The following is a 13,776-nucleotide window of genomic DNA, read 5'->3' as shown; positions in this document are numbered from 1 at the left end:
ACATTCTAAATTTTGCTGCTCTTTTTTTCTATGAACCACCCTCCCTCCCTCCCTCCCTCCCTCCCATTTTTGTTTGAGAATGTACCACAGGCTAGTAAAGTTTTTGGATTGGTCCCTTTGGAATTTTGAAAGTACACTGTAAGTGTTCTCTCAAAAATTTCCGCCTCTTGTTGAGTTTTGCCAATTCCCAAAACAACTGTGGATGGGTACAAAACAAAATTCTGTTTATCAGAATTCAGACAATTGTTCATTGTCATGTCTTCTAGCTGACAGGATTATTTCTAGTGCCCAGATTTGGTTTATTTTCCTGCATCAGTGGGCATCATCCCCATCATTTTCTAAAACTGCTTTATAAGTGGAAAAAAGAAAAGGTCCATTTTCCCCCCCCACCCCCAAAATGTCAGTACAAGTAGTCCTCAACTTACAACAGTTCATTTAGTGACCGTTAGAAGTTACAACGTTAATGAAAAAAGCAACTTATAACCATTTTTCACACTTATGGCCATTGCAGCATCCTCATGGCCGCGTGATTTGGATGCTTGGCAACTGGTTCACATTTATGACGTTGCAATGTCCCCAGATCATGTGTGAACACCTATTGCCACCTTCTGGCAAGCAAAGTCAGTGGGGGAAGCCAGGTTCACTTAACAACCGGGTTATTAACTTAACAATTGCAGTGGTTCACTTAACAACTGTGGTAAGACAAATTGTAAAATGGGGCAAAGCTAAATCAACAAATGTCTCACTTGGCAACATAAATTTTTGACTCAATTATGATCATAAGTCGAGGACTGTCTGTATTTTGAAGCCTTCTTGGAATAGGCTCCTCCTCAAAATCGCCTCCTTTGGAGGTTATTTGGTGATGCGCTGAATGTCTTGAAAAGTCTGGTGATGAATCAAAGCTCAGCGTCTCAGCCTCGTAATGGAATCAGACAAAGAGCATCTCCAGAGAGAGATATTGGAAATAAACGATGTGCTGTTCTGCATCTTTTCTTGTAAGGCACGGCTGATTAAGAATTGACGTCAGTTTAGGTGTGAATGGGATTCTGCCCCCTTAAGTATTATGCTTTTATTAATCCTTTTCATTTAATTTCCAGTCTGCATTAACTCCTCCCCTCCTTTGTAGCTTTTGCCTTGTATTTTGAACCGTTCCCAAATTATTATTGTTCTCTCATTCTCAGTGGCTTCCTTTTCCCCCTCCTTTTCTGCCTCCCGTTTCTGCAGGATGAGCTCCTGTGCCAAATCAATGCTTCCGTCTCAGTGGCTGTTCCTGGCATATGTGTTAATGGTGTGCTGTAAATTGTTGTCCGCAACTAGCCATCCCTCTCGGGGACTCACAGGTAGGCGCGTTCAAACTCATTAGGCACTACAGAGGCCAATTAACAACACTCTCCAAATGTTAGAGTCCACTTTTTAGCCATAGATAATTGATGAAGCTGTTTGGCAATGCGTTGTGATGAGAGCGAAAGAGACAAAAAAGGTTACCAAGTCACACATAAAGAAAGATGAATTATTGTTAAGACTTTGAAGCAGTTCGTGGTAATGTCTGTGTCAGACAATCTCCTGGAATGAATTGGTGAGACTGTGGATATCAAATGTTCATGATTTTCTTTTTCTCGTGACTCAACCTCTCCACCCTCCCCCCCCCAAAAAATCACAAAACAGAACCAAAAAGTGGAAGAAATGTTCTCCAGAATTGTGGGGAGAGGAGATATTGTTCTCTTGTAAACAGTTTACACTGATTACCTGAATAGGGGAAAAAAAAAAAATCCTTTCCTGAACAGCTGTTGCAATCTCAAGCAGTTGGCATGTTCTCTGTCCATCTATAAAGAGATAAAAACAAGTTGCCTTATGCTCTTGCCTCTTAGGGAAATAAATCAGCTTTGAAATGATGGAAAAGATGGGAGGGCTTTAGTTAAATTTGGGTCCAAGCACAAGGCTTTGGCAGCGGCACTGATAGCAAACCATAATAATGTTGAAGTAATGTTGAAGTGCAATGGCTCAGGGGTTAAAGATTCTGAGCCTGTGGGCTGGAGAGCTGACAGCCCAGGTTGGAGACCCTGGTCAAAAACAGAGTCAGACACGACTGACAGGGAAACCTTTACCTTTAATAAAATACACTGGAAGATGTCATCATCAAATGTTGCAGTTATATACAGCACCTGTTGATCATGACTTCAGATGCAAGTTGCAGAGGGCAATGACGTCATAAAATATGCATTCCCATTATGCCTCCCCTGTCCAAAGAAGCCAATTGGCTTTGAAGAATGCTGAGAACATTACAGCAGATTTGCAGCATGGACACACTTTAAGGGCTGGGTCCTGAATCAGGTGTATAATATTGAACATCGGAGACAATATTATCCCCACAAGACCTTTTCCATGGGAGAAATGCATTGCTTTGAGAAATTTGTCTCTGTGCTATAAATCTAAGATTATTTGGGTGAAACTGAGGAGTCTACCTAAGCAACTTTGGACTTTTGAACCACAGCTCATGTTCTTTTCTGCCATCAAGGAAAACTTGATTTCAGTTAATCAGCGAAAGCAATGCACATTCGTTCGGTAAACTGGCATTTCTGATCTTTGCCATGATGGATTTTTGTGGGGGAAAAAAATGAAACCACTTTCCACAATACTGTACAGGAAGAAAGGAGGTTGTGAAATGAGTTATGCCATTAGTTCTCAACTTGTGGTCAGTAGACCCCTGATGGGCAGCAATGTCCCTGAAGGCTTGAAGAAATGTTATGATTTTAATCTTGAGTTAACTCTCGGTGGTCTGTGACTATGGTCTGTGACTGCAAAATGTATTTAAAGGGGGGGGGGTCCATGGTGAAGAAAAGGTTGAAAACCACTGAGTTACTCCGATTCCTTTTCTTGGAATGGTGAGAATTCATACACATAGAGTGTGAACAGCTACGTCTTGCCAACTTTGGCCGTTCTTAAAATGCTAAGCAGGTTTGGATGTGGTCACCACTTGAATGGGAGACAACCAGACAATCTGTGGATTACATGGGAAAAGTTTTTTTTTTTTTAAAAAAAAATACCCTTAAAAAAGAATTGTTTCATTGTCCATTTATTTATTTATTTAATTAATTAATTAATTAATTAATTAGTCAAATAAAGCTACATATTCATCCAACTAATTCTGAAAATCTCATAACAAGGTTTAAAACATCAGTACAGAAAACCAAAGAAATAAAAACAATAGAAAGATTAATGTTTAACCGTTATGTTAGCGTTAAACAATAATGTTTGATCTTGAAGATGAGTGATTAATTCAATAATCCCTATAGTTATCTATAGATGTTATCCCTATAGATGTTATCCATGGCTGTTTAATATATTGTCTCTATTGATGCCTTCTGTTTTGCATTAAATGTAAGGCACTATGGCTTGTATGGATTGATTTAAAAAATAACTGTATGCCCCTTACATCTCCTACCCAATGAGCAAAATTGGTCTAATTTGGGAGGGGGCAATTCAAAATATTAAGTCATAGTTTCTAATATAGGTAGTCCTCTACTTACAACGGTTCATTTAATGACCATTCAAAGTTACAATGGCACTGAAAAAACCATTTTTCACACTTACGAACTTTGTAGCAGCCCCATGATCATGTGATTTCCATTTGGATGCTTGACAGCTGACTCATATTTATGACAGTTGCAGTGTCCCAGAATCACGTGATTCCCCTTTGCGACCTTTGAACAAGCAAAGTCAATGGGGAAGCCAGATTCACTTAACAGCTGTGTTACTAATTTATCTTCTGCAGTGATTCACTTAACAACTGTGGCAAGAAAGGTCGTAAATTGGGGCAAAACTCACTTAACAAATATCTGACTTAAGAACAGAAATTTTGGGCTCAATTATGGTCATAATTCAAGGACTACCTGTATGCTAAAGACCTTTAAGGCACCAGGATATCATTTTGCTCATTTACACTTCTGAAATAGTTTGAAATATTTACCTCAGCTCATTCTGGAATGCTCTCTAGAGCACAAATAGGCAGTTGGGATTATCCATATGCTCATGTCCATCGAATTTAACAATGTGGTTTTGACTGCCATAGTAGCTATGGCAATTGTGCGACTGTTTACCACTTTGAAATTTTCTAAGCACATCTCTTAAGTGGAAAGCAAAGCTCAGAGCAGAGAGGGCCAATGTAGAAGCATAACCCAACATTTGAAGATAGTATTCCGCTTAAGGGTATGAGCCATGGAAATATAACTGTGCACAAACCTTAACCAGCCATTACTCTCTAAAAAGCCATCACATAAATAAGAGAGTTGTACATTTAGCAATTCCCTGTTGTGTGGTTTCCCCTAACCCCATACTAGTTGGGGCTGCAGGGAGGGTCAGTTTCTATCCATAGATAAATCAGAATTACAGAAACTTCTGCAAATGGATAACAATTAAACAGAGCTGCGATTTTCATAAAAATTAAAGAACAGTACTTGATATTCTGATTGTTTCGAAAAATCAGGGGAGGACACCTGTCTTGTGTTGAATGCTATGTGTCTGGGATGAAGGGAATCTTGTAGCTTCGGCGGGGATAAAATATGTGAATTTGTGAAGCAAATTACGCTAAGTAAATTCAGCTTATTTAAATATTTTCAAGGTGCAGAAATGATGTGCATCTGTAGGAAGGGCAGGATAATTTAGAATTAATCCAGCTTTAGAATTAGAATTATCCAGCTTTCTTGGATAGTATACTATTCTTATTTCATGTCATCATTGACAGATGCAATTATAACATTAAGACAAATTTTTGGTAATTATAAATTTAGAGATATCTACTCTGCTACTATTACACATTACCCCCTATTAAAAGCAGATGCCTGTGTCATTATTATGGTTTTGTGTTAAACTTCTAATTAACACCATCTGCTTTTTAAGAAATGTGTTATTGCTGGCAATCCCTGACTTCATTTAGCCAGTCCCATAGCTAAAAGTTCAGTGTGCAGAGTTCAGTGTGCTCTTATCATAAGATCGTGTTCAACGTATGAATGACAGAAAGTACAGTGCAGGTAGTCCTCAACTTACAACCATTTGTTTAGTGACTGTTTGAACTTACAACAGCCCTGGTTTATGACTGTTTTTCACACTTAGAACGGTTGTATCATCCCCATGGTCACGGGATCAAAATTCAGATGCTTGGCAACTAGCCTGTATTTATGATGGTTGCCGTGTCCTGGGGGGTCATGTGATCTCCTTTTGCGACCTTCTGAGAAGTAAAGTCAACGAGGAAGTCAGATTCACTTAACAACGGTATTGCTGATTTAACAACTGCAGTGATTCACTTAACAACTGTGGCAAGAAAGGTCGCTTAGCAACAGAAATTTTGAGCTCAAGGACTACCTGTAGGAAGTATACCAAAGTTGCCCTTGCAGGATGAACTTCAGAGTTCCTTTTGAAAACACCATCTACAGTTAATGACCAAAATAAATGTGTATGTTTTGAATTCATAGACATCTATCCTTGTTCCGCTTGTTAGCCATTATGCCCAGACTGTGTTCCAACTATACTTCAGTTTTTATTTTTATAGACTGCAAGAGAAGATGCAGTGGCAAAAACATGTTGACATTGGAATTCATTTCCAACCTAGGATTCAATCACACCTCTTTAAAATTCACTCACCATCCAGTCCCAAGAGAAATACCTGTGATGGGAATTTGATGCTGTGTATTGTGTGCATGAAAGATACGTTCTCATTATAGGTGATGCAAATTCTTTAACTTTACAACTCAAGATTATGATTATACATTTTGGTAGGATTAAGATTGACTTTTAGACTTTTCAGAATGCACCTTGTGATATTAAAGTCTTTGCAAACGGTGAACCACTTGATGTGAAAGAAAAATAGATGACCTTATGGGTAATTGCTTCTGGAAACCTCAAAGAACATACAAGCAATATATTGTTGTCATTGCTAAGTTTTGCTTCTTCTGGGGAATTGAAGCAAACAGTTTAAATTTGAATGGAATGGAAGATTATAGTCTTATCACATAGGCTAAAATGTAGACTGCCACATTTTTGGCTGACATTCTCCCCCCCCTCCAAATAACCTTGCTAAACTGCTTTGAGGTCACAGAATATTCCATCACATTGTAACTGCTCAGTTTGACATCAGTCATTAGGATGTTGATAAACCATGAAGTCTTTGTGAGGGATGTGAAGAGACTGAGAGATTTACAGAAAAGGGGGAGGATTCCTAGGAAAATAGGCTAGTGGATAAGAAGCAAGAATAGAGAATAAGGTATAAGTGGGAGAGAAGATAAAGAGAGAAATCAGAATGGCTGAAGGAAGGGTCACTAGGCAGATAACTAAAATAGACTGAGGGGAGGAAGCAGACAATTTAGTTAAGATCAAGGATGTAATTGAGAAAAAGAGGAATGGGCCAAATAAGTGAGGATCTGAGAAAGCGATGCACCCAAATGTTAAGTCTCTCCAAACCTACAAAAGGCAAGAAAGACTAAGTGATTTGATAATACAATAATACGGAATGAGCCAGGAAGCTTAAAAGCAGAGGTTTGAGATGCTCAGTCTAGGCCAGTGGTTCTCAACCTTTTTAATGCCGTGACCCCCAACCGGTCGTAAGTCGAGGACTACTCAACCGGTCGTAAGTCGAGGACTACTCAACTGGTGCAGCACCGTTTGCAGAATGGGACTTTTGGCGGGCTCAGCAGGGCAGAGACAGCCTGGACAATTCCTATCGGCTTTTGAAAGCCAATAGAATTAGACTCTATTCAAGAGAGTCTATTCTATTGGCTTTCAAAAGCCAATAGAATAAAAGGGAGTAGCACAGCTAAGGAAAAGGGGAAAAAATGGCGGACTGTGTTGTTTGGCGACCCCCGTGAAATGGTCGTTCGAATGGGGTCCCGACCCACAAGTTGAGAACCACTGGTCTAGGCAAATTGAAATGGCAGCACATAGGAATAAAACTTGCATCTCAATGCTAGACTTCTGGACTCTCATTACAGGAATCTTTGCTGCATTTAATCATATCAAATCAGTAAAAGATTTGCTTGGTACACAGGTTGTACCTTGTGGATTTCAGTTAATACTTACCCAAGGGATGCCTTTGATTTGTGATCATGGCAGTTGCTAATATTATAATAATAATAAAAGTGCTCAGGTGATTTCTTTGAACCTTCTCCTGCTCAGTTCACTACATCCAGTAGGTTTTAGCAACCCTGGTCACTGGCAGAGGGATTTCTTCAAGCAGGCCGGAGTAGGCATTGAGATAACCTATGGCAGCCCTTGGAAAACTCAGCTTCATGTTACGCTCCCTACTTCTCCTTCTTCTATTGTTTTATGTTTTTAAAACTCCATCTTCTAATAGTAACTTAGAATCTTTATATACAGGAAAGTAACTGAAGCGTTTCCAAAATTTGAATTAAAATTATTGGTGGCTACAATTCATCTCTTTGTTCAGAAAAAGACCTATCCATCTACCCAAATGAAGAGAAAAGTTAGCCCGGTAGAAAGTGTCTTAGGATGTTGGAAGGAATGGTGGAGGACAGTCTCTCGTGTTTGCCTTCTGGTGAACAAATGTTTTACAATCACCTTTGTATAATTACATATTCACTGTGGCATCCATTTTTGTGAGTGATTTTGTGAGAGTCAGTTTGGTCTAGTGGTTATGGCACCAGGCTTGAAAGTGGAAAAACCATGATTTCAAATCCCGTCTTAGCCATGGAAGTCAGCTGGGTGATTTTGGCCCAGTTCCTCTATCTCAGCCCAACCCACCTCACAGAATTGTTGTGAGGAAAATGTGTTGGAGGAAGGAAGAAAAGAGGAGGAAGATGTGTTGGATATGTTCTCGACCTTGGGTTGTTTGTAAAAATAATAAAGGTGGGATGTTGTTGTTGTTAATTGCGAAGTCGTGTCCGACCCATCGCGACCCCATGGACAACATTCCTCCAGGTCTTCCTGTCCTCTACCATCTTCTGGAGTCCATTTAAATTCACACCTACTGCTTCAGTGACTCCATCCAGCCATCTCATTCTCTGTCGTCCCCTTCTTCTATTGCCCTCAATCTTTCCCAGCATTAGGCCCTTCTCCAGTGAGTCCTTCCTTCTCATTAGTGGCCAAAGTATTTGAGTTTCAACTTCAGGATCTGGCCTTCTAAAGAGCAGTCGGGGTTGATCTCTTCTAGGACTGACCGGTTTGAACGCCTTGCAGTCCAGGGGACTCGCAGGAGTCTTCTCCAGCACCATAGTTTAAAGGCCTCAATTCTTTTGCGCTCAGCCTTTCTTATGGTCCAACTTTCACAGCCATACATTGCAACTGGGAAAACCATGGCCTGGACTATACGTACTTTTGTTGGCAGGGTGATGTCTCTGCTTTTTAGAATGCTGTCTAGATTTGCCATAGCTTTCCTCCCCAGGAGCAAGCGTCTTTTAATTTCTTGGCTGCAGTCCCCATCTGAGATGATCTTGGAGCCCAGAAAAATAAAATCTGTCACTACCTCCATTTCTTCTCCATCTATTTGCCAAGAATTGAGAGGGCCGGATGCCATGATTTTGGTTTTCTTAATGTTGAGTTTCAAGCCAACTTTTGCACTCTCCTTCTTCACCCGCATCAAGAGGCTCTTTAGTTCCTCTTCACTTTCTGCCATTAGCGTGGTATCATCTGCATATCTTAGTTGTTGATATTTCTCCCGGCAATCTTAATTCCAACTTTTGTTTCATCTAGCCCTGCCTTTCTCATGATGTGCTCTGCATATAAGTTAAATAGGCAGGGCGACAGTATACAGCCTTGCCGGACTCCTTTTCCAATTTTGAACCAATCAGTGGTTCCGTGTTCGGTTCTCACTGTTGCTTCTTGACCCGCATATAGGTTTCTCAGGAGACAAATGAGATGGTCTGGTACTCCCATCTCTTTAAGAACTTGCCACACTTTGTTGTGATCCACACAATCAAAGGCTTTTGCATAGTCAATGAAGCAGAAGTAGATGTTTTTCTGGAACTCCCTAGCTTTCTCCATGATCCAGCGTATGTTGGCAATTTGATCTCTAGTTCCTCTGCCTCTTCGAAATCCTGCCTGTACTTCTGGTAGTTCTCGATCCACATACTGCTGGAGTCTAGCTTGTAGGATTTTAAGCATAACTTTACTAGCATGTGAAACGAGTGCAATGGTGCGATAGTTTGAACATTCTTTGGCATTGCCTTTCTTTGGAATTGGAATGTAAACTGACCTTTTCCAATCCTGTGGCCACTGTTGAGTTTTCCAAATTTGCTGGCAAATTGAGTGTAGCACTTTTACTGCATCTTCTTTTAAGATTTTGAATATCTCAGCTGGAATACTGTCACCTCCACTAGCTTTGTTGTTGCTCAGATTTTCTAAGGCCCATTTCACTTCACATTCTAGGATGTCTGGTTCGAGGTCAATGACCACCTCATTGTGGTTATCTGGGATGTTAAGCTCATTCTTGTATAGTTCTTCTGCGTAGTTTTGCCATCTCTTCTTAATCTCTTCTGCCTCTGTTAGGTCTCTGCCATTTTGGTCCTTTATCATGCCCATCTTTGCATGAAACGTTCCCTTCATATCTCCAATTTTCTTGAAGAGATCTCTGGTCCTCCCTGTTCTGTTGTTTTCTTCTATTTCTTTGCACTGTTCATTTAAGAAGGCATTCTTATCTCTTCTAGCTACTCTCTGGAATTCTGCATTCAATTGGGTGTATCTTTCTCTTTCTCCTTTGCCTTTCGCTTCCCTTCTTTCCTCAGCTATTTGCAAAGCTTCCTGAGACAGCCATTTTGCTTTCTTGCATTTCTTTTTCTTTGGGATGGTTTTAGTTGCTACCTCTTGTACAATGTTGCGAACTTCCATCCATAGTTCTTCAGGCACTCTGTCTATCAGATCCAGTTCCTTAAATCTATTTGTCACCTCTACTGTATATTCATCAGGAATATGATTTAGTTCATACCTGAGTGGCCTAGTGCTTTTCCCTACTTTTTTCAATTCAAGCCTAAATTTTGCAACGAGAAGATCATGATCTGAGCCATAGTCAGCTCCTGGTCTTGTTTTTACTGACTGTATAGAGCGTCTCCATCTTTGGCTGCAGAGTACATAGTCAATCTGATTTCTATGTTGACCGTCTGGTGATGTCCATGTGTAGAGCCGTCTCTTGGGTTGTTGGAAAAGAGTGTTTGTTATGACCATCGTATTTCTTGACAAAATTCTATTAGCCTGTGCCCTGCTTCATTTTGTTCTCCAAGGCCAAACTTGCCTGTTATTCTGGTTATCTTTTGGCTTCCTACCTTAGCATTCCAATCCCCCATGATGATAAGGACATCATTTTTTGGTGTTAATTCTATAAGGTGCTGTAGGGCTTCATAGAACCGGTCAATTTCATCCTCTTCAGCACCAGTGGTTGGGGCATAGATTTGGACTACTGTGATATTGAATGGTTTGCCTTGGATTCGAATTGAGATCATTCTGTCATTTTGGGGATTGTATCCCAGTATTGCTTTTCCTATTCTTTTATTGACTATGAAGGCTACTCCATTTCTTCTGAGGGATTCTTGCCCACAGTAGTATACCTGATGGTCATCTGAGTTAAATTCACCCATTCCTGTCCATTTTAGTTCGCTGATTCCTAAGATGTCGATGTTCATTCTTGTCATCTCTTTTTTGACTACGTCTAGCTTGCCTTGATTCATGGATCTTACATTCCAGGTTCCTATGGAGAAAAAATCTTTACAGCATCGGACTTTCCTTTCACCACCAGATATATCCACAGCTGAGCGTCCTTTCGGCTTTGGCCCAGTCGCTTCATTCTTTCTGGCGCTACTAGTACTAGCCCTCTGCTCTTCCCCAGTAGCATATTGGACACCTTCCGACCTGAGGGGCTCATCTTCCAGCGTCATATCTTTTTGCCTTTTAGTACTGTCCATGGGGTTTTCATGGCAAAGATACTGGAGTGGTTTGCCATTTCCTTCTCCAGTGGATCACATTTTGTCAGAACTCTCTGCTATAACCTGTCCGTCTTGGGTGGCCCTGCACGGCATAGCTTATAGCTTCATTGAGTTACGCAAGCCCCTTCGCCACGACAAGGCAGTAATCCATAAAGGGGAAAGGTGGGATACAAATAAATAAATAATATTTTCAACATTCCCAATGGACTCACCAACCCCAAGTGGTTTCCTAGCCTTGCAAGAAAGATGAGACTAGAAATCCTTACTTGTAAGCAAAAATTGATGACACAACAGACTTTTGAGCCAAAGATGCAAAAGTTCTATAGAAGATTTTACTTAGTTTTATATTGCTGACTTCTGCGACACAGACCAGTTTTACAGCTTCTGAGCATTGCTGCATCCTCCCCATAGCATTTCAGGTGCTTAAATCACCCAGGCATTTTTCCCACACTTTTTCCTAATGAATACAGAATTCATGCCCAGGGTAAAATTCCAGTTGTCAAGATGCCATCTTCCAAGAGTAACTAGGAAGAGGAGAGTTTGTTATGAGACACAAAGAATATGTGAATCCTACAGCTTGGTTCTCCACCTAACAAAACAGCTACATCATATGGAGAGAGAAAAGGGAAAGGAAGTGAAAAATTTTTGGCATTGGAAAGCAAAGTGAAGTGGTGACAGTAGTGCCATGCCAGCAGGATGGAAGCTCTGCCTCTTTCATACATGTTGTGACGCCTCTCGCCATTTTGGCAAAAATAGTGGGTCTTATGGATAGCTCTGAGGAGAAAGTATCAGTTGGAATTTGATGGGCCATAATAGTGAGGATTTTATTTGGCCTGTAGTACATTAATAATGATGATGATAGTAATAGTAGTAGAGTTGGAAGGGACCTTTGAGGTCTTCTAGTCCAACCCCCTCCTCAGGCAGGAAACCCTATACCATTTCAGACAAATGGCTGTCCAGTCTCTTTTTAAAAACTGCCAGTGTTGGAGCATTCATAACTTCTGGAGGTAGATTGTTCCACTGATTAATTCTTCCAACTGTCAGGAAATTTCTCCTTAGTTTTAAGTTGCTTCTCTTCTTGATTAGTTTCCATCCATTGCTTCTTATCCTGCCTTCAGGTGCTTTGGAGAATAGCCTGACTCCCTCTTCTTTGTGGCAACCCCTGAGATATTGAAACACTGCTATCATGTCATCCCTGTGCTTCTCTTCATTAAACTAGACATATCCAATTCCAGCAACTATTCCTTGTATGTTTTAGCCTCCCCTAATCATCTTTGTTGCTCTTTTCTGTACTCTTAGAACAACAGCCCCCAACCTTTTGAGCACAGTGACCTTGGTTAGACATTTCATTCATTCATGCATACTAATATCTCATCTTATGTATGTCTTAAAACTATAGGTAGGATACTCTAAATGGGGAAGAAATACCATATTTTCCCGTGTATAAGACACTATTTTTTCCTGTAAACACCCTGTTCAAAAATCAGGTGCGTCTTATACAAGTGCAGCATCTTATACATGGAAAAATAATGGTAACCTCCTCAGCCCAGGGCATGCCTGTGTGGGTTGCCATGCCGCCTGGCTGAGGTGTCAAGCTCCTGTGGGCTTGCCACTAACAGGAGGAGGGGAGGTGGCAAGACCGTCAGCTGGCTGAACTTCCAGATTTGCCGGTTCAGCTGTTTGGCGCTCCGCGGAGAAGCTCGCATGCCAGAGCGTCTTATACAAGGGTCCATCTTATAGATGGAAAAATACGGTACACCGGAGAAGACCAAATAACAGGGCTTTTCTACAGCATCCCCTATTCTTTGAAGCTTTTCTTCCCCTTCCCCTAGAGCAGAGATCCCTAACCTTTTGGGCACCAGGGACCGTTTCCGTGGAGAGATTTTTCCGGAGTGCGTGTGGTTTTGTGTATTGCCTGTATCCCACGGATGGGGATTTGCTTGTTTGTGCAGCCTAGTTGCTGGTATGCTGTGGCCTGGTACTGGTCCACGGACCGGGGGTTGGAGACCCCTGCCCTAGAGGTACACATGCCCTTAACCCTGGTCATACCTATAAGCAAGTAAAATCTATAGAATTTCAACAAACCCCTTTATTCAGGATTTGATTCATGGTATCTATCATAGGCCTTTAGACTAACGTGTTTTTATTGTCCGGTTGGCTTTATATTTTGTTTCTGTGTTGCTCCACACCATTCAGACGCCTTCTGGGTAGATAAATGCAATTAATGAATAATAAATAAAATAATAAATATTCTATAGAGGTATGGCGAGATCTCTTAATAACTAAGCAGTCTAAGATGGATTTCCATTTTGATATTCACCTCATCCTGGACATAACTCTTTTCCAATCCAAAATGAGGCATTTTACCAACTATACTCTCAAGCAAGCTCTTAACTCACTTGAGACTGTACCTGCTTACATATTAACCTCTTTATGATTTCTGTGACCACTGTTTGCATTCATCATCTTGTTTGGAGCCGTCTGAGACATTTCCCCTTAAACATTGGAATAGTCTAGACATTTACAAGAACATGAAATATTGGATCGTGAAAGGACTTTCAAGGAAACACAATAAAGATACTACCCTTAAATAATTTGGTGGAACAGAGTTGATGTTTCCTGTAGTCGGAGACTCATGACTCACAAACCTCATCAGAAATAAGGCAGCAGGAGAGAAGAGTAGAAAAAGACAATATTTGGCATGCTATTGATTCCTCTTTTACATCTGCTCTACATTTACCATTAAAAGTTGCCTACCCAGTGTTTAGATGTTACTCTCCATCATTTTAACTTAGTTGATTTCTACTTTTCCATTTCTGTCTCTCATTCTCATGCTTTTTACATATAAGTAAGGTGA

At 40.6% G+C, this 13,776-nt stretch overlaps 1 protein-coding gene across 7 annotated transcripts in view; it reads left to right on the top strand.

Moving 5' to 3' along the window:
* TAFA4 (TAFA chemokine like family member 4) overlaps nucleotides 1–13,776 on the top strand; it is a 178,308-nt gene that overhangs the window by 61,069 nt on the left and 103,463 nt on the right. For all 7 annotated transcript variants that reach the window (XM_039328700.1, XM_039328696.1, XM_039328698.1 and 4 more), the window contains one exon: nucleotides 1,225–1,340. In XM_039328700.1, coding sequence (XP_039184634.1) covers nucleotides 1,225–1,340 — 116 coding nt within the window. The remainder of the gene's footprint in view (nucleotides 1–1,224; nucleotides 1,341–13,776) is intronic.

The sequence above is a fragment of the Crotalus tigris genome, unplaced genomic scaffold (assembly GCF_016545835.1).
Source record: "Crotalus tigris isolate CLP2741 ecotype Arizona unplaced genomic scaffold, ASM1654583v1 scf7180000024383.4638030, whole genome shotgun sequence".
In the NCBI taxonomy this organism is placed as follows: Eukaryota; Metazoa; Chordata; class Lepidosauria; order Squamata; family Viperidae; genus Crotalus; species Crotalus tigris.
The sequence above is the reverse complement of the archived record's forward strand: the minus strand, read 5'-3'. Positions and strand labels throughout refer to the sequence as shown.